The sequence below is a fragment of the Ambystoma mexicanum genome, chromosome 3p (genome assembly GCF_040938575.1).
Source record: "Ambystoma mexicanum isolate Mex_15411 chromosome 3p, UKY_AmexF1_1, whole genome shotgun sequence".
NCBI lineage: Eukaryota > Metazoa > Chordata > Amphibia > Caudata > Ambystomatidae > Ambystoma > Ambystoma mexicanum.
In genome coordinates, this window is record NC_090925.1 from 390629667 (window position 1) to 390654425 (window position 24759).

Below are 24759 nucleotides of genomic sequence, written 5' to 3' on the forward strand. Positions count from 1 at the left end.
AGGCAATGTAGTGTCATATGATAGAGGGGAGTCTCAGATATAATATGCAAGTTTTGTCTCGTTTCTAATAAGTACACATATAATTTTATAGGTGAAATCGTTTTCTGTGTTTTAACATGTCAGACTGCAAAATATGTATTTTAAATTTACTGGGAAACGTACATGCAAAGATGCTACAAAATACACTGCACAGGGCCATCTTAATGCCCAGACACATTTGGGGCCACCCTCAAAGCAAAGAAATGTAAGTATGCATGAATCTCTGTTCACCAGCCCCCCCCCCCCTTACCCAATCACAACCCATAGCTTGCTATACTCCCCTGGCAGCGATCCAAAGAAGCATGGAGTCTCCTTTCCAGTCCCCCATCTCTCTTACTTAGTGCCATAATCAGAATGTCAAGCAAGTGGCATGTCAAGGGCAATATTAGCATTCTACGATGATGGTTGTGCATTGGTACAGGACACATGTCAAAAATAGCAGCCTCAATGAAGATATATCACCTGTAGTATACATGCAGGACACAGATCAGTAGCTGTACACCAAATGTTCACACAACCCAGCATAGATGCAGAAATCAGATTAGCAGCCTCACAGAATGTACAAGTCCCCAAGTATGGATATAGTAGGCATATTGGAAGCACTGAGTAAGGTGCGCATGATAGCATCAGTAGTAAGTACAGGTTAGAAGTTACCGGGAAGGGGCACATATCCAAAGAAAGGCAGAAATTAGAAGATGGCCATGGCTTCTCAGTGGGGTTGTCATGAGTGAGCCTAGAAGAACATGACTTTTTGGCGTGCAATATATGAATGATCACTAAAATAATTTATGAAGTAACACCAAAGCCAGTTAATTGATAAGTGAGGTTTGTATGAAAAGTCTATCATGTGAGCTATATCACTGTAGAAAACTGGCAATTTACAAAGATTTAGGGACTGGAAATGATGACAGGTTATATACACACTGAGGGTAAATGTGTTGGCTATAAGAACACACCTTTGTTAAGTGGGAAAGCTGGGATTTAAGCCCAGTCTACAATTTTAACCCTTAGCTACATTGGTTCCCAATTCTCGTGATACAGCAAGATGCAATTATTTGTGAATGTTTGAAATCCATGAACTAAAATACCATGTTTTGTGGACCCACCATAGAAAGCCCATGAATCACATGACAACCCAACATGACAATATGTATTTAAAAATGTTTTGGAAACATGTTATGAAAAAGGAGCATGATTGTAGTTCTATTCCTCCATCATAAATAGAAGTGCATGTCCCAGAAGATGTAACTGCACTCTACAAAAAACACTGAGTGATGATGCCATCTGCTTATTGTCATTGTTGATGCAGGCTTGCAGATTGCTATTCATAGTATTAAGAATATTAAAGCATTTTTTTTTAAAAAAGCAAAGGGTTTGTGTCAGCCCAGCAGAGGCATGGTACACATTTTTCCAGCCTTCTTCTGGGTATAACCACTTCTACTCAAAAGGCCTACATAAAAGAAAACAGCAGGCAATATGCTAAATAATTCAGCCAGAATGTGAGAAGGCAAACCTTTTCACCGAAGATAGCCCACTATTATACAATGAGTGAAGATGATCAGTCCAGGATCACTGCATTTTCTGGTTTTGTAGCCGCCATACGAGTCTCAGCACGTTGGTTTCCTTGTCTCTAATTTATCTTCCTTACCACTTCTCCCAGCTAACACATTATGCTCGTCATTGAGGAAGGTAAATGGAGCTGCACCTTAATGATTCTATTTTAGTTTACATAACTATGGCTTTTTTACAGGTATGTTTTCTTGTAGCACAGTAAGTGTTACTATCACCTGCATGTATGTACACAAATATTAACCTCATCGAGAGGAAAAGCTATTATGCCCTTGCCAGGATTGGCAACTGGGGTGCGGCACATGAACACAGATTTCTGCAGCAAGTGTTTAACTCACTGAGCTATCTTCTTCAGCTTTGTGGCACTCCAACCTATCCATGTCTATTTCCACTGTGAGTATTGCATTTGATCCATTTATTCCCAAAGAAAGATGAAAATCCTGCAATGTTTGTGCTATACTGAATGCACAAACAGGGTGTATTTCATTGAAAATGGAATAATTACAGGCTCAATTGATTTGATCCGTACATAGTTGTCATACCATCATCAGCACACCATACATTATCATGGTGTGTTTAAGTCTTAAAAAAGAAAGCTGTAACAACATCTTTACCTCTGGCAGCCAGGTGGGGACCCATCCCATTGTGGGTCGTCTCTCTGTACACAGACAAATAGACAATGTGTCCTGTAAAGCATTGAAGCATCAGAGTCTCCAGGCAGCAGAGTAATGATTTCAGTGTACAGAACGCCGCTGAAAGGTACATGAACAAAACTGCCTGTAATCACTGTACTTTTGTAGTCATGTAACACGCTACCATGGCCTGCCTTGAGGTTTACCAGTTGTTAAACGCTTTGAAGTGAGGTCCCAGCCTAATGATGCACGCAATGACCCTCCGTAAGAGCACCTGTAACTTGCGTGCTGCAAAGCACACATCCATAGAAAAGTATGTGTGTGTTTTGTTTTTCATTATGCCTGCCGACAAAGAGCGTCAGGGAGGAACCTCCAACCTGTGAGGCTCCCTTTCCCTCAAGGCCTGGGCCAGTTGAACCCTCCCCCAGTGAGAGCAATGTCATCACCTCCGCCTTGAGTTGGGGGGTGTTCAGGACAAAGGTGTTTGTCTGCATGTTATAACTATGGGATCCCTCGCTTTGCTAGATGGGGAGATTTCTGTCCCCATAGCAAAAATCAAAATGTGGTTCCTCCCATGTAGTGAAAATCAAAAGTTGGCACCCATGATCAAGGTGCCTTTTACTATTAATCCAGCCCTGAAGTTTCTATTTTGATTGTAAAATCAAGGAATGTTGTGCCTTGAACATGGGGAAAACGGTGAGTTAAGCAAGGAGGTCAGTCTGTTGTCATAGATAGAAGTTATTATTATTATTATTTATTACTGGTACAGTGCCACACCCCAATAGGCCTCAGAGCGCATAATGATAATGAAATACCATAGGTATTGTTTGATGACTTGGTTCACTCTCCTGATCTGGCCATCTGTGGCTGGAATGCAGTGGAATGTACACTCTGAAAGCCAGGTTTTCGTGCCAGAACTGGTGGTGAACTGCGGACCAAGAACCAACACAGTGTTGACTGGGAGCTCATATGACTAGACCACCTGTTTCATGCAGTGTTTCTGATGATGGCACTAAGACCAATGGCACGAATGGGTTTTATGGGTCTAAATCGGTGTAGGTATCGATATCTGTCCAGATGATGGCTTTCTTCCTGGATGGGGGTGAAGTCCAAGGTAAGCTTTCCTCATTGTCAGGTGACATTGTCAAGTGGTTGTAGAAGACAAGGAGGTTCTTCGCTGGAGTCTTTATGTTGTGTGCACACCACTCACTGATTATTTATTCCTAGATATGAGCTCACATTCCAGGCCACAAGAAACAATGTTGAGTCATTTTGCATGTCTGGGTTATGCCTGGATGGCCACTCAATGTAAAAATGTGGCAACACTAGTCCCAACATCTTCTAAGTGTTCTAGGATGGTATATAAAGGTGCCCATGATGGGACAGCAGACCCTCTGGGGTCAGTTCGAAATCTGGGTATTGCTGAAGGAGCCATATCATTTGCAGGTAATGCTTGGTGGAGAATGCTGTTGTTTCCAGAGTCCCATGTCGCAACCACTGAGGTTGTTTGTGGATTGAGCAATTGCAACCGTTTTAGTAGCATGTCCAGTTCTGTGTCTGCTTGTGATAGATGGTCTGTGTTGTCTTATTGTTTTCTGGAATGTTAGCATAACTTATACACAAATGGGCAAAAAACAACAACCAACTGGCGTGCCGGGGGTTCAAGCAGCGTGCCTCCGTCAGGAAGGAGAGACTCTTATGATCATCTGTGATTACCTCCACATCAGGGACAGATACTTCCAAGTAAAACCTTCAGTGACTGAACTCCTCCTTGATTTCTGTAAGCCGTTGTGAATGGTACGCTACCAGGTGAAGGAACCCATCAGTGCCCTTCTGTGAAAGAACCTCCCCAGAGCAATGTACGAGGCGTTGGCCTCCATGATGAATGGCTTGCTGGAATCTGGTTGAATCAGGACTGTGGCTAAGCAAAAAGGTAATTTGAGACGGTCGAAAGCTCTTGAGTGCATCATAACTGCAGGTCCAGCTTGGTAAAATGGGAAAACCTTTCAGTGAAGGCCGATAGAGGTTTTTGAACCTTGGCAAAAAGCCAATAGAAGTTTAAGAATTCCAAGAAGCCCTAGATGTCTGCCACATACACTACTTGGAACCATTGCAATACAGCCCTATACATGCTGCGGATGCTCGGGAACCATATGGAAGCAGATAAAGCTAAAAGTCAGGTACACCACACCAGAAACACTCCAGAGGTATCCTGGAACACATGAAATATGAACCACTGAAAAGCCGCAAGTGCATTGCACAACCCAAATGAAATGACATTAAAATTGTAAATGGCCGAACTTTTGTCTTGTAAGTCTTCTTGCACTTATCACTAGCCTGTATGCATCGTAGATTTTGAGCACCACAGAGGCAGAGCGTAGTAGACCACTTTGCGCTATGTACCTGATCGACTAGTCCTAGCGCAGCGGGTATCTATTCTTCACCATGATGTTACTCAGGTTGTGATAGTCTACAGACAGACACCCAGTCTTTAAGGTGCTCCAGGTGGTGAGATGGAAGAACTTGAGGAGAATCATCTCTGGTTCCGGAAGCACCTCAAAACCTTTCTCTTTGCTTCTGCTTTTTCTCTTCCACTCCCCTGCTGAGTTCCTGGCTGAAACTGCACTGGTTACCTGTCTACCCTCTGATCTCGGGCCCAGGTCCTCCCCGCCCCCCATTCACGCACCTGCACTGCCTTCCTGGCAGCCCCCACACATGGGTACTGTTTTCTGTATCCCTACAGTCCCACTACCAGCACGTGACACCTGATGCCTGCACTTATCCTTGCACTTGCCACCTGCTGGCCGTACTTTTACTTATTGTTTATTTATTCTATTATCCCATGTACTGCACTGTCCCTTCCCCCATCCCGCACTTCCCCCTTCCCATGCACTTGCGCGATCTGAATGACACTTGGCCTAGTAGGATCGTTGTCTGTCTTCCCTCTGTTCCCCCTCCGTTGCCTCGTCGCACCTTGAAGCACTTGTGGATAGGCACGTTATAAATGCCTTATCATATCATATCATAACATTTAAATCTCCTGTTCAATGCATCCTCTGTGTATTCTTTTAATGCTGCATCTTCCAGAATCGTTAATGAATACATGCAACCATGGGGGATCTGTAGGTCAGGACCAATGAGGAGGCAGTTTCACCTCCTCAGCTGGATAAAATACCTCTTCAAACCTATGATACTTAACTAGAGGGTGGTCAACCCAAGGAACACCATGACTGGTGGTGAGTGCAAGTGTCGGACCTTCAGCCTAAGATGCTTCCGTATGACAGATGCATTGGCAATACTCTGATTGGAGATGAATGATCCACAGTGGCAAACCGATAGTCATGCCTGTTAACCAGGACAGGTTAGTTTTATTTATTAATCAAATAGAATGCACCCCTGATATTCTTTGATCTGCATCCATAAGACTACAGTGGTCTGGGCTACAGCACCATATTTTAGGGAGTGGCCTTCATTGAGTAGACCAGTTCATTTTAGACCTTGAAGTACACTGCAATTGCATGCTACTGTGTGAACTGGAGGTCCATGCAATTACCATAGGCTCTGTAAACACCAAGACGGCAATGCACGGTCTCTCGTTGCTTCCCAAAAAATCCACTGCCAGATACACATGAGAAAAAGAAATTTAAATTGTTATTACTCGGAGAGATCTGGGAAGACTGGCCTACGCTTGAAAGAGGACTAGCCTTCATTTCCGAGCAGACAAGTTTTCTGACTGAGAGTGAACATTCCTGTACATAAATGTCCCTTGTTGCTGCAGTACATCCACAGGTTTTCCTATCTTCTCCAGAGTCGTTCTTACTTGTCGAGGTGGCCTCAGGTTCCACCTACTTCCTTGGACTTGGGTTGTCCAATATTGATGGTGCTGCTATTGACTAGCATTTAGACTCCTCTATGGCTATGGTTGAAAACTCATGGCCCATCAACCCTCCACTAATGAGCCCTTCGCTCCTGGATACGCTGGTCCAATCATAAGGCAACCCTTCATTAATGATTTCTTTGCTCCTGGATATACTGGGCTAGTCATAAGTTGATATCGATGAACTCCAGTGTGGCTGGCGGTGGATAGACCAGCACCAAGATGTCCTGCAGTTCTTATCGCAATCTGTGTTGAAACACCATTCATTGTGATTCCTCTGATCACTGGCCCTCCGTAACAAGTTTCTGGTAATATGCAATGTATATAACCAAACACGAGAACCCTGCTTTAAAGTCAACATCTTCACTCTATTAGCTTAAGTGGTGTACCGGCATTCAAACATTTTCTTAAAGATCGCACTGAGCACAGTGTTATCCAGCAGAATAGGATTGTCCATGCAGAGATGATGCAAATTACCACTGTCTGGTTGGTAGGAAAGTCTGTGGGCTTCATCAAAAAGTGCAGCAGGAACTGTGATGGCAAAACAAAATTTAGTCGGGTCCCTGTGGAATCTCTCAAGAAGTTGAATGTTGCATCCTGCACCAGAGGGTACCAAAACCTAATCGCTATCTCAAGCAGAGCTTGGTTCTGGGGCTCTGGTAATTGGGACCTCCAGCCAATCCACTCACTGTAACGTCCTACCTTTGTTGTTATCTGTTTTCCCGTTAGAGGATGAGTCCTCTCTTTATTGCAGTTAATCGTGGGCTGTGACCCACGTGGTTGAAGGGGGCGAGGCTACCGCCCGCTCGGCAGTTCGCGCCTGATTAAAGAAAGAATTAGACGCATGCATTTGACTCTGTGATTTATTGTCTCATTGGGCTTTATCATTCCAACTGCAATTGCCTGCTGATTCACACTGCAGGCCAGCGCAACCTCAGGGCTACCCATAACAATGGCGATGAGGACTTTATAAAGCAACGCCGAGGTCCGGAGGGCACTGGGGCTACATCCCATTGCCCGCCCCGCCAGAGCACACGCTGCTAGAAAGTCCGGAAAACAACACCGATGCTGCTTAATACACACACGAGCAGAGCACAGATGTCAAGTAAGGAATGCTCAGTTAAGCAGTGATCGGATCTGCACAGAGCAAGGACCCAGCTGAGCCCACACCACGCGCATTGCGTATTACACGCAAGAAGGGATATAATTAATACGCACGTGTCGCAGATGCAAAGCGAGCTCCTGTTCATAAAACAAAGTGGCTCTACAAGAGGACAAGCAACATCCACAAGCCAATTTAAGGCCCTGATCACCCCAGCCAGCCTCATCACCTAACAAACTGCCACACTACAGCCACATTACTAAGACTGTTCAAAATGTCTGAAAGCAATGCTGATAGTGGAATCCTGAGCCCAACATCCAGCTCCACCCCTCACCACCCGACTCCCAAAGCAGACAGTGGTGCTGAATCGCTTCAGCTACAAGCCATGCAGCCCTTTGACATGGCAGACACCAGCAGTTTAGCACCCAGATGGGCCAGGTGGCTCAACAAATTGCACATCTACATTGATGCTTCAGGTTTAAGGGATGAACGCCGCCTACGAGGCATTCTACTACACTCGCTTGGTCCAGTTGTACAAGATATTGTGTTTGAAATGCTAGAATCTAATACAGACACATTTCAAGGTATTATTAACTCATTAGACAGCTACTTTGCACGACTAAGAAATGTAGACTATGAATGACACATCTTTCATACCTCCACTCAAGAAAGTGGCGAAAACATGGACAATTTCGTGATGAGACTAAGGAAAAGGGTGAAATACTGTGACTTTGACAGGTACTCGACAGAGGAAGCACTAAAATCGCAGGCCATTGTTGGCTGCGAAGCTCAATAATTCAGGAAAAAAACTACTCCAAAAGAGCAGAACATTGGATGAAATACTACAGCTAGCACGAGCTGACTGTGCCCTAGCACTACAGACTGAATCTCTAGGAAACATCAAAATCACTCAGTCGGCTTCAACTGCAACAGTATGTCCCATCAGAACGACAAGAGACTCAACGGAACAAAAGAAATGTTATAGGTGTGGTTTCAAGTTTCCTCACATTGGCCCATGCCTGGCTATAGGACACAAATGTGATAAATGCGGAGGAGAAAACCATTTTCAGTCCGTCTGCAGGAACATCAATTTCTATCAATCAGCGGAAGCCAGGAGAGACGCATGGAGACAAGATGGCCGCATTTCAAGGCTGGAAAGCCCAAGACCACGCATGCGTCACTCGCCTGCCACGACCAGGCATCATTCTCACAGCACATCACGCGAACCATCTCGGGACGATAGGCGGAGGGAAGAAAGAAGAGATAACCCCAGCCATCACAGAACCAGACACAAGTCGCAAAGACGACATTCGAGACAGAAAATTCGATACCTGGATGACTCCCCTCACAGAAGACGTGAGTCACACTCATCCTCCTCCAGTGGAGACCGAAAAAGGGATATGTTCATGCCATCGGCAATAGCATAGCTGCAGAATACAGCCCCACTTTACTGCTACAACTAAATGGACAAAACAGAGAATTCCTATTCGACACAGGGTCAACCGTAAATGTAATAAATGACGACACCTACAAGCTACTCACCTACAAAAAATAGTTGAAAGAAGCAGACACGTTGATATATCCCTACGGGTCAAGCAAGCCCCTCAACTGTCGAGGAATGTTCACAGCAAACTGCCAATACAAGGACAAGAGCCATAAAATCAAAATCTACATCATAAAAGGCGAAGTTCCAGGAGGCAGCATTCTAAGCTTCAAGTCATCAATCCAAATGGAACTCATTCAAATTATGTATCAAATAATGTCAGCATACACAGCCAGACCAAAAGACATGATGCAGAAAATGTTTCCAGCACTCTTTACAGGCCTGGGCAAACTAAAAGACAAACAAATCAAACTACATATAAATCCACACATCCTGCCTAAGGTGCAACAATACAGAGGCATTCCGCTCAACATCCAAAAACACGTTGAGGATGAAATTCAGTAACTATTGCGGCAGAACATCATCGAACAAGCATCGGGACCAACACCCAGGGTATCCCCAATTGTACCGGTACCCAAGAAGGACAACATGGACAGCATTCGTATATGCGTGGACATGAGGGCTCCGAATGTAGCCATAGAACTTGAGCGTCACTTTGCCCCCAGAATGACTGACATGATGCACCCACTTCACGGGGCCAAGGTGTTCTCAAATCTAGACTTAAACAAGGGTTATTACCAACTGGAATTGCACCCTACTTCAAGATACATCACCACATTCTCAACACACCTTGGTTTATTTAGATACAAAAGACTCAGTTTCGGGGTATCATCCGCAGCGGAAATCTTCCAACATGAGATCCACCAGGTAATTAAGCACATTCCAAATTGTTTAATTTATAGCTACGACATCTTAATTTTCGGCACCACTCAAGATAGTCACGATGACACCCTAAGAAGAGTCTGCATGGTGCTTGAAAATGCCCATCTCACACTCAACCCCGACAAATACTAGATTAGTAAATCCACCCTGAAATTCTTTGGGCATATTTTCTCGAGAGATGGTCTGCAACCGGATCTGGAAAAGGTTCAAGCGTTAATAGAGGCCCCCACACCTACCTCCGTATCAGCAATACAATCATTCCTCGGCATGGCAAGCTATTGCACACGATACATACAAGACTTTGCATCTGTAAGTACGCCACTCCGGCTAGTTACGGGAAAACATCATGAATTCCAATGGTCAAGTGAATATGAAGACGCTTTTCAGGAAATCAAAAAGCGCATCGCATCGGCATCATGCATGGCATACTACGACCCTAACCTTAACACTGAACTAACAGTGGATACGAGCCCAGTGGGACTGGGAGCAATACTAGCGCAATCCAAACCAGGCACACCCCCAGATTCCCCGAGAAGAATCGTGGCTAACTCAAGCCGCAGTCTATCAGCCACAGAATGCGCATACTCTCAACCTGAAAAGGAAAGCCTGGCAGTAGTATGGGCATGTGAACATTACCTCCTGTTTTTATATCAACGTCCTTTCACCATAATCACGGATCACCAGGCTCTCACCACCATCTACGGCAAACCAACTGCCAGGATGTCACCACGCATCGCCAGGTGGGCACTTAGGCTACAGGAGTACTCCTTCAAAATAGTTCACCAGCCGGGAAAGGACAATAACCCTGCAGATTTCTTATCGAGACACCCACTTCCTGCTCAAGACGTGAGACAGTCAAACAAGGCAAACCAATACCTAAACTACCTAGTAAGCAGCGCGCTTCCCAAGTCCATCACCACAGCCCAATTACTGGAAGCAACACAAAAGGACCACCTACTTCAGACAATACAAACGTGTCTGAGGCTGAACCAGTGGCATATTCCAGGGAAGAAAAATCACATCCTATCCACAGACGAGGAACAACACTTCTGCACATTCAAACTCATTTGACACACGTTGTCGACGTCTTCAGAGGGTCTACTACTAAAAGAAAACAGGATTGTAATTCCATCCGCCCTTCAAGATCAAGTATTAGACATCGCACACGCAGGGCAAAGAGGCCTAGTGTCAACTAAATGACAGCTCAGGACTAAGGTGTGGTTCCAATCCATGGATGAATGAGTAGAACAACTGTTAAGAAAATGCCTTGCATGCCAAGCAGTGACTCCACGCACCTTCCCTGAGCCCCTCAGAACCTCTGAAATGCCTTTGCAGGTGTGGGATGAAGTAGCCATCGACATGTTTGGACCTCTAGCGAACGGCAAGTACACACTGGTCATCATTGATGAAATGTCACGTTTTCCAGAAGTCCATCTCATCCACTCCACCAGCGCACAGGCAGTCATACCAGCCCTGGACAAGACTTTCGCGGATTACGGCATCCCATCTGTAGTAAAGTCAGACAATGGACCTCCTTTCAGTGGCCAAGACTTTGCCATGTTTGCAGAACACCTAAGGTTCCAGCACCGCAAGATCACGCCGCTGTGGCCGCAGGCCAATGGAATGGCGGAGAGATTCATGGGAAACCTCAAACGCACCCTCCAGGTATGCTCCATCACCAATGGCTCATTCATGCAAACCATTTGTAAACTGCTACGCGAATACAGAAATACACCTCACAGCTCGACAGGGGAAGGTCCGTCGGTCCTAATGTTCGGGCACATCATACGAACCACGTTGCCACACCACCCGCAAGCCATGGTGAACCCAACCCGGGTCGAAACCGCAAGAACCAAGGACAGAGACAGCAAGGCAAGGATGAAAGAGTATGCAGACACTCGAAGACCAAGATCAATTCAAATAGGAGATCAAGTCCTGGTAAGGCAAAATCAAAACACCAAAGACACCCCTGCTTTCAAACCTGAACCAATGACCGTAACACACATTCATGGCTCAATGATAACGTCTGCAAGCCTTCAGTGCACGATCACCAGGAACTCCTCTTTCTTTCGGACCTTCAAAGGTTACAACACCCAAACAAACACCACAGGGATAACTACAGGTGATTCATCAGACATAGACTCTGAATACCGTGAAGAAGAGAGAGACGCAGACGATATCGATAGTGACAGTGCGTACATGAATGCATCTCTACCTATTCGCAGTCCATCCGGGAGGGTCATACGACGACCAACGAGATGGATTGAGGAAATGAACTAAGCAGCCCAGTTACATGTTAAGTGAGGGGGAGATGTAACGTCCTACCTTTTTTGTTATCTGTTTTCCCGTTAGAGGATGAGTCGTCTCTTTACTGCAGTTAATAATGGGCTGCGACCCATAACACTCACCAATGCTTGTAAGGTCCAAAGAGAGTTTATGGTGGCAGCATTTTCTTGCCATGAGGCTGCGAGGTCCACTTGCCCTCAGTCAACTTAGCGGCTCGCTGTTCGACCGTAATATTGAGGTCCATCAATTCAGGTGTAAGTGGCACCCTTGCAAACTGTGGTGAATAAACTCACCAGTCTTCACACAGGAATCATTGCTAGAACCACCCACATCCCCCAAGTGTGGCCTCAACCTTCTGAAATATGGAGAACTGTGGGCCACCTGTGGGCCAGGACTGCTGACAGGAATGTTGAAGGTTGCGTAGGTTTTTTTTTTTTATTTTTTTTTTTATTGTAACATTAATTTAATACAGAAGAAAAAAACTTTAAGTTACAAAATCATCACATCCAAAATCATCGTATCCCCAAGGAGCTTCTGTAAGAACGAAAAAAGAGAGATGGAAGATATAGGAGGAGTAATCAGGAAGGATAAAGCAATATCATTGTCATTTCAAACTCCTCATGTACGTTCATCTTTGTTCCATAATTAAAATTAAAATTCATCATTGTCTAACTTCAGAGCGTCCATGAAGTTTATCATGGTGCAGGTTAACTTTGTGTTAAATCCTACAATCAGGTAATTCCACCAGGCATCCATGTTTCCTGATAACGGTACGAAGTCAGCCAAGTGCAGAGAACGCTGAACAGTGATCACCTCACAGTCAGTGATTAAATGTCTCACAGATTCTGTGGCTTGTCTACAAAATCGACACAGTGAGTCTCGGACTGAGGGATCTCGTCTCATCACTTGGATTTCCTTTGTTTTATAGAGATTAAGACGTAATTGCAGAAACATGTCTCGATGATAGCGTGATTGGAATTGAGCCAAATATTTCGGGATCACATCCAGTTTATTCAAGACATTACCAAAATCAAGCGCTGTTACAAGATTTTTTTGTTTTTCTTCATTTGTAATCCAATTTCTGTATCGCAATTTCTTTTTTGCTTCTTGAGGGCGTAACAGCAAGGTGTCTAGAGAAACCTCAGCGTAATCAAAAACGTACATGAGTTTTTTAGCCCAATCATTCAGAAGCAAGGACGATGGATGGTTTGAAACTGCGTGTAATATTTCATATGGTTTTGCACCCGGCATTAGTCGCATTTTCCTAAGAATCGAGATTGCTTTCCACAGTACTGAACCATAGAGAGAATCTATGCCTTCTTCATACCGTATTGCAATGATTGAAGAGGATTTTGGTAATCTTAGCACCTTCCGCCAGAAAATCCCCTCAAGCTTGTCCCACAGCTCGTGTGGAATATTCCAGCCGGTTTTGCCCCCAAAAGATAATGCGGGAACCACCTTTTGTAGATAAAATGATAATATTGGCTTTAAGGTAAATTTGCCATAGGCTGTATTTAATTTCGTGCCCTGTAAAGCAAACATTTGCATTCGGCTCACCAGATCTTGAGTCCATTCCCACTCACGTATTGAACTGTTGAATAAAACACCTAAATATCGTATGCTGTTTGATACTTCAAGGCGTTCGTCATTTAACTTCCATGCAAAGTTGTAGGAGCTCATTGAGTTTCTTTGGCCAATGATGATGATTTTAGACTTTTTTATGTTAATTTTTAAATCATTTAGGGCACAATAGCCATGGAATGCCCTTAGTAATCTCTGCAGACCAATTGGCTTGGCGTCCATAATCACAATATCGTCTGCATAAATCGCCTAACTTATATTTTGCCCATTTACTGTAGGTGGAAAGATCCTTAGGTCAGTAAAGGACAATGATAGATCTGAGATGAATAACTTAAAGAGTTGTGCAGCTAAGGGACAGCCCTGTTTCACGCCTCTTTTTGTTGTGATTTCATCTGATAGCTCGCCTTCCTCGTTCAGCCGTACACGAATAGTGTGCAAGGCAATCATCGGTGAGAGCAAATCACTAGGACACTTCCAGGTAGTTTTTTCCATAATAAACTACGATTGATACTGTCGAACGCTAGTCTGAAGTCAATAAAGGCAAGGAACAACTTTCTTTTCCGCTTCAATGTGTCCAGTTTCAAGATGCTCAAAAGGACCAGGTTCAGCTCTACTCCCACTCCTTTCGTGAATCCTGTTTGACGAGGATCAACAACTGCATTCTCGGTTGCCCAACGAGCAAGACGTTTTTGCAGGAAGGAAGTGAAGACCTTGCCAATAGAGTCCAAGAGGGAAATCGGGCGGTAGTTGTTAGGGTCGTCCCGATTTCCCTTCTTGAACACAGGCACGACTACCGCTTTTAACCAAGAGTCAGGCAGTACTTTCTCTGTCGCAATTCTTCCAAACAGGGTTGTCATCAAATTTGCCCAAAGATCACAATGGGTTTTTAACATTACGTTTGAAATGCAGTCCGGGCCGGCCGCCCTAGAGGAATTGAGCTTCTGAATCGCCCACTTTATGTCATCTTCGGAGTCAGCCACATTCCACCTGTTCACTGTTATCTTTATATCTGGGACATTGGAGCATTCAGGATTGTCAAATATCTTTGAAAAATGATCAACCCAACATGCACCGTTTACGCCATTTGACATTGCGTATGTGTGTTTTACACTGCCTGTGTTTATAATCTCCCAGATGCGGCGACTGTCATGCTTTAGGATCAGTTTTAACATTTGTCCGGCTTGATCTTGGTCTCGAATCAGATTGAATGATTTGATCCAATTTCGATGTTGCTGGCGCCAAATTTTTATTTTGGCGAGATTTCTGTTTGGAAAAATCTTTTTTATCAATCGTATATCCTCCCTTAATTTTTTCTTTTCTCTACTTATGGTTCAATTAAAGGGATTTAAATTCAATTTCTTTACCTCTACAGGTGTTTTTCCCCTTTTTGAAATTGTGTAGCAACATCGGGTAGTTTATCCTCGCTGTGGTTGAGTTATCATTTAGAAATGTTGTTGTTGTCAAGGCCAGCTGAGCGGCATTCAAACGTAATCTGTTTGTACCATTATTTACAGTGTTGTTTCCTATGTATTTACCATTTGCTGTCCTTGGCGCCGACTTCCAAGACAGCAACAAGGCATCATGGTCACTCTTTTCTGTCTTTCTGACTTCAAGATATGAGACTTTGTCTAAAAAATTCCTGGACGCCCAGATGTAATCAAGAGTCTTCGTACAGGTTCCACGCTTCCATGTAAATCTTGGGGGAATGTCACCGCGTGTGCTCCCATTCAACATGACACAGTCTCTTTGCTCCATCTCAAGTGCCCATCGATCACCGCGATTCAGATTGCTATTATCCCCAGCTGTTTTTTGCTTTATTAATGGGCTATTTAACCATGCATAGTTAAAGTCTCCACATATCAAAATTATCGGATCCTTAAATGCTAATAAACAGTCATCTACTGCAGACATTACGGCTGCAATAAAGACTATTTGTGATACCATTGCCGAATTCCAATATAGATTTATTAACAAGATCACCAGCTCACATGAATTTGTGGACCGGGTCTTTTGGATTGTGGTGACTTGTACAAACATATTAAGATTTTTCGATGATAAGATCTTCCAGTCGTTGGAGTTTTTTACCAATGTGACTAATCCAGAGAATGGACGGCCAAATAAGTTCTTTTTCGCTGGGTTCAAAAGAACTGTGTTGCCGTCACACACTGGACATTCGCGCAGCCATGTTTCTTGCATGCATATTCTAAAGCTTTGTTCAGGAAATTGCCATTTTTCTTGAAAAAGGTGTACAAAGCCTCGAGTGTTCCATGATATCAGTCGGTAGCTACAGTCAGTCGAATCTGCGCTCAGCTATTTGCTGTTTAAATTCTCTGCCTTATTCGATGATTGCTTTATGCTCATCTGAGCCCATACGTCATTCCTTCTTTTTTCGCTTTCTGTTTCGTCCACTCGTGAAAAGTCTTGATTCAGTTCCTCTTGATCCTCACCACAGTCGATTTCAAAGCCAAAAAACAATAGGTCTTCCGCTGCTTCCTTTATTGCCATCCTGAGGGAATTAGAATAGAGGTGTAGCCTGACCCAGTCACGGTGGTCCTCTCACATGTATTCCACCACCGCTATGTCTTCTGAATTTATTGCTCGAAGCGTTGGTTTACACTGAAGAAGTTTTAATATATTCCCTCGGTTCAAGTTTACTTCTTTTTGTTCCGTCAAGATGTTTTTAATTTGGATCTTCCAATTGCCACACTAATTTCGTGGAATTTGTTTTTTTTTGCTCTTCTCGTTTAAATTTGTCTCAAGTTTTTCTGCTTGGGCTCTTGCTAGTTTCGGGTTCAACCTTTCACTAAGAGCATTTGATTTAACTGTTATGCCTCTGCCATTTTTGCTTGTAAGATGTTTTTTTGTTAGACTTTACTGGTGGATTTGAAAACTTCGCCACTTTTTATTTTTTTTCCGGGCTACCGACTTTAGAAGGGAACACAATTGACACACCCGGCTGAGGCGTGTTTGTCTTTTCTGTTCCGGAAGCAGTAATTAGGCGAACTGATGCAATAGAAGCAGCATCATCTTCTTCATCATCAATCGAGTACGTTGAAAGATCACACAGTTCAATCGATGTATCTGAGGTTACATCGTTACCATCTACAGAATCATCTCTTGCTCTTTTGGAACATTTTTGTGTTGTGGGTCCATGACCAGGTTCAATTATGGACTTCTGTGTTTGGACCTTTGCTTTCTCAGTGTCAATAAATATTGATGTAGGTGGTGGAGTAGAAATGTTCCTTAAGAATTTTTTAGCGCCATTAGTAAGTGCATGTTTTGCCACTGGCTTTTGATTTGAACGTTTCAACTGTTTTTTCACTTCTCCGTTTTTTTGTTGCTTTAGGCAGTCATTTCCGGAAACGGGGATCACTGCTTTTTTAAAGATCCCAAAGGACAGCTTCTGGGTTAAATTTCTTTGGTCCAGACCGATGCTCCCTTGCACCGGCTGCCAGGCATCATTAGTTTGCGCCACCTCCGATGTTGCGAGATGAGTTGCTCCATTGTTAGTTAGGTCTTTTGCAGCATCTTCTGAATTGGCCTTAATTTTATCGAATTGCGTCTGTTTTTTGATGGCATTGCTAGACGCCAGATCTTTCTTTTTGTAAGTTTTAGTCTTCACTTTGTTCATAGGCAGCTATACTATCCGATAAAACAACGGTCCTTTGCTGAATTTTGAGGCCTTTTCGAGGCACAATTGAATTTCCATCAGGAGCCAGGGGTTGGCTATGATCAATGTCAGATATTGCATTACCGAACTGCTGTTTTGTCGGTATGTTATGACGCATCCACTTTGTGCAGTCAATTACTGCATCAGTTAAGAAGGATTTATCACCATTCACCTGTTGTACCAAATCACATAGTCGATTTTGCCATTTGGAAGATGTTTCTGCCTCGTTATCGAGTCTTTGGGCAATGGTTTGTGAAAAGGTTTCTAAAGATGAAATTTTATTGTTTACAGCTACTAGCAGCGACGTTTGGTCGTGCACAGCCTCATGTACCGATTCGTAAAGTTTCATAAAAGGCAATAGGGCGATCGAAGTTGCCCCCAGCACATTATTATGGATTTGAATGCCGGCCGCTGCTGATAAAGTACTTTTTAAAGATTGCTCACTTGTTGTTTCCTTTGTAGTACCTTGTTCTTGATTTACTGTCGAAAATTTTTCATTTAATATTCCTGTCAAGTTTGAATCACTCATCACGGCTCTCTGTTCAACTTCCTTAGTGACTAGAGGCTCCAGGCAACCACTAGTCATTAATGAAGGTACTTTTTTGGTCACCATGGAATTTGCTGCAACTGATGTTTTCCTTGCAGTTTTCATTGCAGAGGTGGTTTTTTCAGGTTCCAGCCTTTTTTTTTGGTGTATGTAGATTTTGCTGGAAACTGTCATTTAATCGATCATATGTATCCAAAAAATCTGCTTTTAATCTTGCTGTCAACCGTGCTTCGCGAGCAGATATTTCAGTTTGTTCAACTTCAGCATGCAGCATTCTTTTCGGTGTTTCTCTGCGTTTTTCAATAATGTTCGTAATAATGCAGGTCGGCTCGGTCTGGCCAGTCAAATTTTGCACATTTGGATTAACCGAGTCATGACCTAGGATAGCCGTGGCATGCGCCTTTCTACTGTGCACCATGTCCCGGGCTGTGACAGTTTTTGATTTGTGCTCATTTGGTGTTGGTTCAATTTGTAACTTTCCGCTAGAGCATTTTTCATGAGGGTTTGCTTCTATTTCCATCCTGTTTCCTCTGGGCGACGTTTGTGACATCTGAGCCCCCACCAAAGCACTTTTTTGAGCGCATGTTTGTTTTGAAATGGGCAGCTCGTGAAGTGCTCCAAATCCATGCGTACAGTTTTGTGAGGCGGCCGGAGGAGTCAACACAAGAAACTCCTCCTGGCTCAAAATGTTTGGTAGATTGATTGCCATTAGATCTGAATCAGTTAATTCGAAGGGGGACTCTTGGGCAACTTCACATGCATCGACATACACAGATGGGGAGGGTAGCGCCGTTAGATCAACCTCATCGGCGTCTGCAGAGATTAATGCTGCAACAATGTTATCCACTCGCTTTGCTTTTGCCGACATCGGCGAAAAACCCAATACTTTTAAAGCTGTTGATGTCAAGGAGATAAGCAAGGGTACTTTGCTTTCCGCATATCATAAATTGCTTTCCAGATCGATTTCACTTTTTGTACAGTCGACATGGCTTACCTTTTTTAAGGATCTCTGTGGTACCTTCCTGCGGCAAAGTAAGGATTTATGCCGCGTCTGCGGCTCGCCCTGAGGGCTAGTAGACGCCATGCCCCAGTGTTTTTGGGTCTCCCAACACCGCTTCCGGACCGCTCTTACACAGATTCTCCCCTGGCAATGCGGGCAGGCTCACAGCTCACGGCTCTCAGCAACACAGCAACACGGCAGGGAAGGGCAGGCAGCGGACGTGCGGCGGACTGCGGTAGACTGAACTCGTCACCGAACTCCGCTCCGCGCTCTTTCCAAGCTTTTCAAGGCTGGGCCAAAAATTAAAGGGACAGTAGTTCCAACAACGTCGCAGCAGCTCCTCACAGAGGGTTCGAGCAGTACGAGCAACAGCGGTAGACTGAACTCGTCACCGAACTCCGCCTAGGTAATTGAAGCAAGCAGGCAAAATGCAATAAGATGGCAGGTGTTGATTTGGGAGGGCAGTCCGGCAGGCAACATGTTAACGAGGCTGTTGGGGTAAGGAGAGACCACTTAGCAAAGCAGAGTTCAGGTTCACAGCACCCGCTCCACTCCACTCCCTGATGGACATAGTGGTGACTGGCTCACCTAGTGGGGCGGACCAGCGGGAAACATCACTAATGTAGGATGAGAGAAAGGAAGCCCATACTGACTGTCCAGGAAACAGTTCCACATTGGCAGGACTGATAGGAACTGGAAAGGGGCACAGACATTGGGAAAGGAGGATTCTGCAGAAGCAAAGGTCGGCTGAATTCCCAAAAGCGAGGGAATCAGAATCACATCTGCTCAATACACACATTGCCTGATCCCAGGAGGCAGGAGGAATGCAGGTCCAAAGAGGAGGAATGTGAGGGAGAGGCAGCCCACTCCAGAGAAACAGCAGAACCCAGGGAGGTGCCAGTAAGCCAGGGCAATGCAGAGGTCAGATACTGAGCGAAGAGGGGCGCAAAGCAGCAATGTGGGACAGAAGGAGGCTAGTCATCCAACACCACTGGAGGAAGGAGACAGAGCTGCGGACAAGATTGGTCCCGCAGAGGTTGACCGGAATATGGAGCAGGGCGGAATGAAATACCGCTATAACAGGATGCATAGCCAGTCCAAGGGGGCTGATGCACCATGAGCTGTTGAATCAGAGGGTAGGGTTGCAAGGCATGCAAGCGGGCTCTGATAGCACCCCACAGGTGCAATCGGCGACAAGCACCCTCCATGGTCGGCACGCAACATTTATGGGATCTGTGTTACCATATAAAAGCACACAACTGTATATATAAAGGTGCCTTTATAAAATCATGAACTCTGAGCAACATTAATTTTATGTACAGAATGGGGTGCCATGACCCACCTCCCAAAAAGGTGCTGTGAGTTTCTTTTCCTTGCCCTTTTCAATTTTTTGCTGTTTTTTTTCTCCTTTTACTAATTTTTCCCTCTTTTGCTGTTTTTCTTCCAAGTATATTTTTCACCATTTGGTATTTCCTTTATTCTGTTGCCACTACTTTTTCTTATTTCTATGTCTGCTTTTTTGTGTATAGATTTATTTATACATTATTTCCATTTAATTCTCCATTTGTCATTTTTCTACATTTTGTGTCTTTCTTTATTCCCCGTTCCTTTTGCTTTTTGTCTTTCATCATGCATTTCCCATTTCCTTTCAATTCTCACCCACCACCCCCACTCCGCTTTTCTTTGTTGCTTTCTTTTTTCACCGGGGCCCTTACTTTAATTGGCTGTACCAACTTACAAAGATTGAAATACCTTCCCAACGTTCTCTGACCTTATAAGGACATGCAATTGCAACCTCATGCCTCTCTATAGTCACACACCTCCTCTATAACTTGCAATGACGATACAAAGTGGAGATTGGGCATATAGCCCGCATAATTGGGGTATTTTATTCCATAAAATATATGAGTGTCTTCATCCCACCTAGCCCAAGTCCCTTCTATTATTTTCTTTTTGGCATATCTCTTCATCTTCTTCATCTTTCTTTCTCTGCGTAATCTCTTTCATGTTCTCTCACTGCCTCTTGGTCTTTCCTTGCCATGTCTGTTTGTTTGTATTTTATTCTTTTAAATCCACCCACCCTTTTTGATGCATCTTTCTTATTTAATTTGTTTAATGGACCCGGCCTTTCGGTCCTTCTTTCTAACTCTAGTATTATCCTTTTACTGTTTTCTAAATGTGTCCCATGTTTTTTCTTTTCTGCTTTGCCCTTCATCAAGCCCTTACGCCCCCACTGCGTTAAAGAACCCCTCCACGAGTTTTAATGTACATACCTGCAGTTAGTGAGTGATGGCAAGCTGTAGTAGCTACCAGACGGCATTGTAACATCATTGTCGACTGTAACAAGCGATTACAGTCAGATATTTTAATTGTTTATACATGAGCGATGTGAGATCACCATTCTATTGCAATAAGAAACTACAGTATTTTATAGGGAGCTTACAGTCTCCCATGTATTATAAAAAATAAAATACAAGATATTTTACATGTATTATTGATGCGATGATAATCTATAACACTGGTGCTACAAACGGAAACAGCTGCTACAGAATAATTATTTTCATTTTGCTTCTGTACCTAAAGCCTGCATTTTTATCTTTCCTTCTTAGCATGCTTCAAGGTTTACTGCCAAAATATCTAAGAGGATCATCGGGACCCGAGGCCAAAATTGCCCATCGGCTGCAAGTGGGTATGTACGCGGTTGTGACGGTTGAAAGCGTAACTTGAAATACTGGCTTTTAATGTCTGCTATTTACCTGCAAGGCAACCTTTGCAGTCACATGTGTGCTTGTTCATTCTTTGTTTGTTGTTTCAACAAAATATGTAATTCTCATTTAGGTAAAATGAAAGAAAAATACTAATACAAAAAAAGACCTAACCTTTTTTCACATGCCTAGGAGGGTCACAAGCAACAAGAGTATACCAAAAGTGCCATGGTATACATTCACATGGATAAAGGGGAAATAATGTTACCAAGATTTTTGGGGCTCTCAAGTTCCACCCTCATCTGATTGATGCCTCAGCACATGTCTTCCGACACATGCCTCCCAGGCAGAACTGTTGAATGCCCCATTAGCCCACGTCTACCCTTGTCTCATCACAGTCCTTAGTAAATGAAGGATGTTTGCCTTCCAGACAGAAACCAAGGAAGTTGTCTAGCAATTTCAAAAAATCTCCCCCTAGTCCCTAAAATGAGTATAAAACCTTGCTGCTTCTTGCCCTCTGCCTGAGTTGAAGAGAGCATCAAATAAGCTGGAACCAGGCTGTTGCCAGGTCCAGTCTCATAAAAAAGGTCAGAAGTGGATAACGGGAGTCGTACTTTTATGGACTCTAGCTTCACCCCACAACCTCCTTTCTCCTGCCCAGAGTCGGGCTATTGCAAGCTGTGGCGGTCACGCCCTTTCCTCCCTCCACTGTGGCCATGCTGTTGCAAGCCATTACAGGGAAGAAAAGTGAGATCACATGTCTGCACCAGTTGCACTGGTGCAGATGTTTAGCAGGGACACTGGGACTTTAACCAAGCAGATTTTAGTTTCCTGTCCTGAGAGGGTCCTGTTCCCCCCCAAATCTTAAGAGCAGAGGTTATGCAGTGGAAGGCGTGAAGAAAGACTGCTTTTCCCCATGTGAACCTGATTGCAGAGATTGCGCAGCAAGAAGCGTGCCGGTGACTGTGGTTGAAGGTTGCTGTACAGCCGAGGGTCCCAGGAGCGAGGCGAGTTCTGTGAATGCATGGCAGGAATGAAGACACCTTCACAGAGGAAGTGTGTATGTTCAAACAAATTCAGAAGCAGTTAAAGTCCTGCAGCACGCGAAGGGAGCAAGACAGAAGCCAGTGAGTGTTACTGAGCATTCTGATCTCTTGCGTGAACATAGGCAGGCAAAGTTACTCACGTGTGCGTAAAAGATTACAGGTGTGTCAGTGAAGCAGTATAAAACCAACCGTTGATTGTCTGACAATGGAAAGCCACAATAGTAGCACTCACGTATGAGTGACCTTCGTTAATAGCAAACACGTAAGAATAAAGCACTCAGAACCACGTTAATTGAACACTAAAACTGCAAAAAACAGATGAAAGACTGGTCGCATGTTGAGATGAAAGTTAACTGAAGAGTCAATTGTGAAGCAGTTGGAAATAATGTATCACTGAAGTTAAGTGACTGAACGATGATAATTGTGAGTTCTAGAGAACAAGCATTGACCAAGCCAAGAGTGAAACAAGCATTGCCCAAGCCGAGAGTGAAACAAGCATTGTTCAAGCCAAGAATGAAATAATAATTGCCTAAAGACAAGAGGGGTACAAGTATTGCCAAAGCCTTGTTTAAAGCCAAAAGAGACTAACAACAAGGCATACCATTAAGCTGCTCTGGTTGGCGGTAAGCAAAGGGGCGAATGCAAGGTCGTAAAAGGGTGAAGCTTACGGATTGTGATTGTTACAGAAAGACAAGAATGATAAAGAGGCTGTACTTCTGAAAGGTGAATGTTTTCCGAAGAAGAGTGCCTTGCCTACATGAAGGTGTTGAGGAGCACTAATGTGAATATTGGCTTTTCTGAAAAGTTGCTAAAAGTCACAACGTTACAAACTATTGAACCTGTTGTAACACGTTTGGTTGTCAGTAGGTTTAAAACTTCAAAAGCACAGTTGAATGTGTAACACTATAGGACAGGCGAGTAGGTGAGTAGACCTGCATGTTGACTCCTTACAGAAGTTAACCTGGTATGAGAGTTATCCAGGTGAAAGCAGAGGTGCCGTGAAGTCATCCTGACTTGCCTTTAAATTCACTAAAGTCTCCATTATCGAGACAGAAAAGACTATTCTCTCACTTAAACCCTCTAATTGTCAGGGAGATCAATGCCCTGCCCAACTGATAAAGGATGCTGCCAGAGTACCTAACCATCCCTACTAACTACCGCCCAATCACAACAGTGCCCTTCCTTTTAAAAATCATAGATAAAATTGCCTATATACAAGTTCAGCAACACCTGGAATCCTACCACTTACTAGGCGATCGCCAATCAGGCTTCCGGCCCCAGCACAGGACCGAAACAGCCTTAATAGAGTTAAAAGCACAAATTGATGAGGTTAGAGATAAAGGAAAGTCAGCCCTCCTCCTGCTCCTTGACCTGTCGGCTGCATTTGACCTCATGGATCACGGGGTCCTTTGCCGACATCTGGATTCGGCAGCACACTTCTCTAATGAAGCCATAGTATGGATTGAATCATTTCTCAACAACAGGACTATGAGAGTCTTCTCCCCCACATCAGCTGCTGACCCTATCCCCATCTCTTGCGGAGTGCCTCACGGTTCTTGCATCTCTCCTACCTTGTATAATATCTTCGCTAAGCCCCTGTTTGATAATCTGGACCTTCTTGGTATTACCTACACTAACTATGCAGATGATACTCAGATTCTCCTACCCCCTACTGGTGAATATGACAAGGATTTGGCCTTGGTGAACAGGGTATATGTCATCATCCAGGCATGGATGGCCACTCATGGACTATGCCTGAATGATGACAAAACTGAGATCATTATTCTGGGCACCTCCTCAACCCTCAAAAAATTGGGACCCAAATACTCTATGTTGAACATTGACAGTAACCCTATTATGGTCGCTACCAAGGTTAAAACTCTGGGTTTCTACCTCGATTCGACCCTCTCCTTTAAGAAACAAATCAACTCAATGGCCTCTGCCACAGCATATACTTGCAAATTAATCAGAACAGGTAAACCCTTTCTGTCCAACAATAGTTGCATCACGTTGGCAAGGGCTCTTGTTCTGTCGAAGCTGGATTACTGCAATGCCTTTTACTGCGGGGCCAATAAGGATGTTATCAAGAAAATCCAGCTCCTCCAGAACAACGTATCAAGAGCTGCCCTCGGAATCTCCAGGAGAGTTCACATCGCTGAAATAAGTAAATCAAACAACCGGCTATCCACGCAGGAAAATATCCAATTGAAAGTGGCCTCTCTCACATACAAATGCCTTAATAATGCAGCTCCCCGCTACCTTAATGAAAGATTCACTAGAAAAACCGTGATAAGACCACTTAGATCCTCATACGCAATTCTCTCTTGGTCCCAATATTCAAACTCTCTTGAGTCGGAGGATGCAGCTTCCCAGTAAAGG

The 24759-nt window shown here is 44.0% G+C and overlaps 1 protein-coding gene across 1 annotated transcript in view; it reads left to right on the forward strand.

Annotated features, from left to right (window-relative positions):
* Window positions 1-24759, forward strand: part of LOC138579901 (piezo-type mechanosensitive ion channel component 2-like) — a 2232767-nt gene that overhangs the window by 2164421 nt on the left and 43587 nt on the right. Inside the window, exon 51 of the mRNA XM_069650129.1 lies at window positions 21239-21318. Within this exon, the coding sequence (XP_069506230.1) occupies window positions 21239-21318 (80 nt within the window). The remainder of the gene's footprint in view (window positions 1-21238; window positions 21319-24759) is intronic.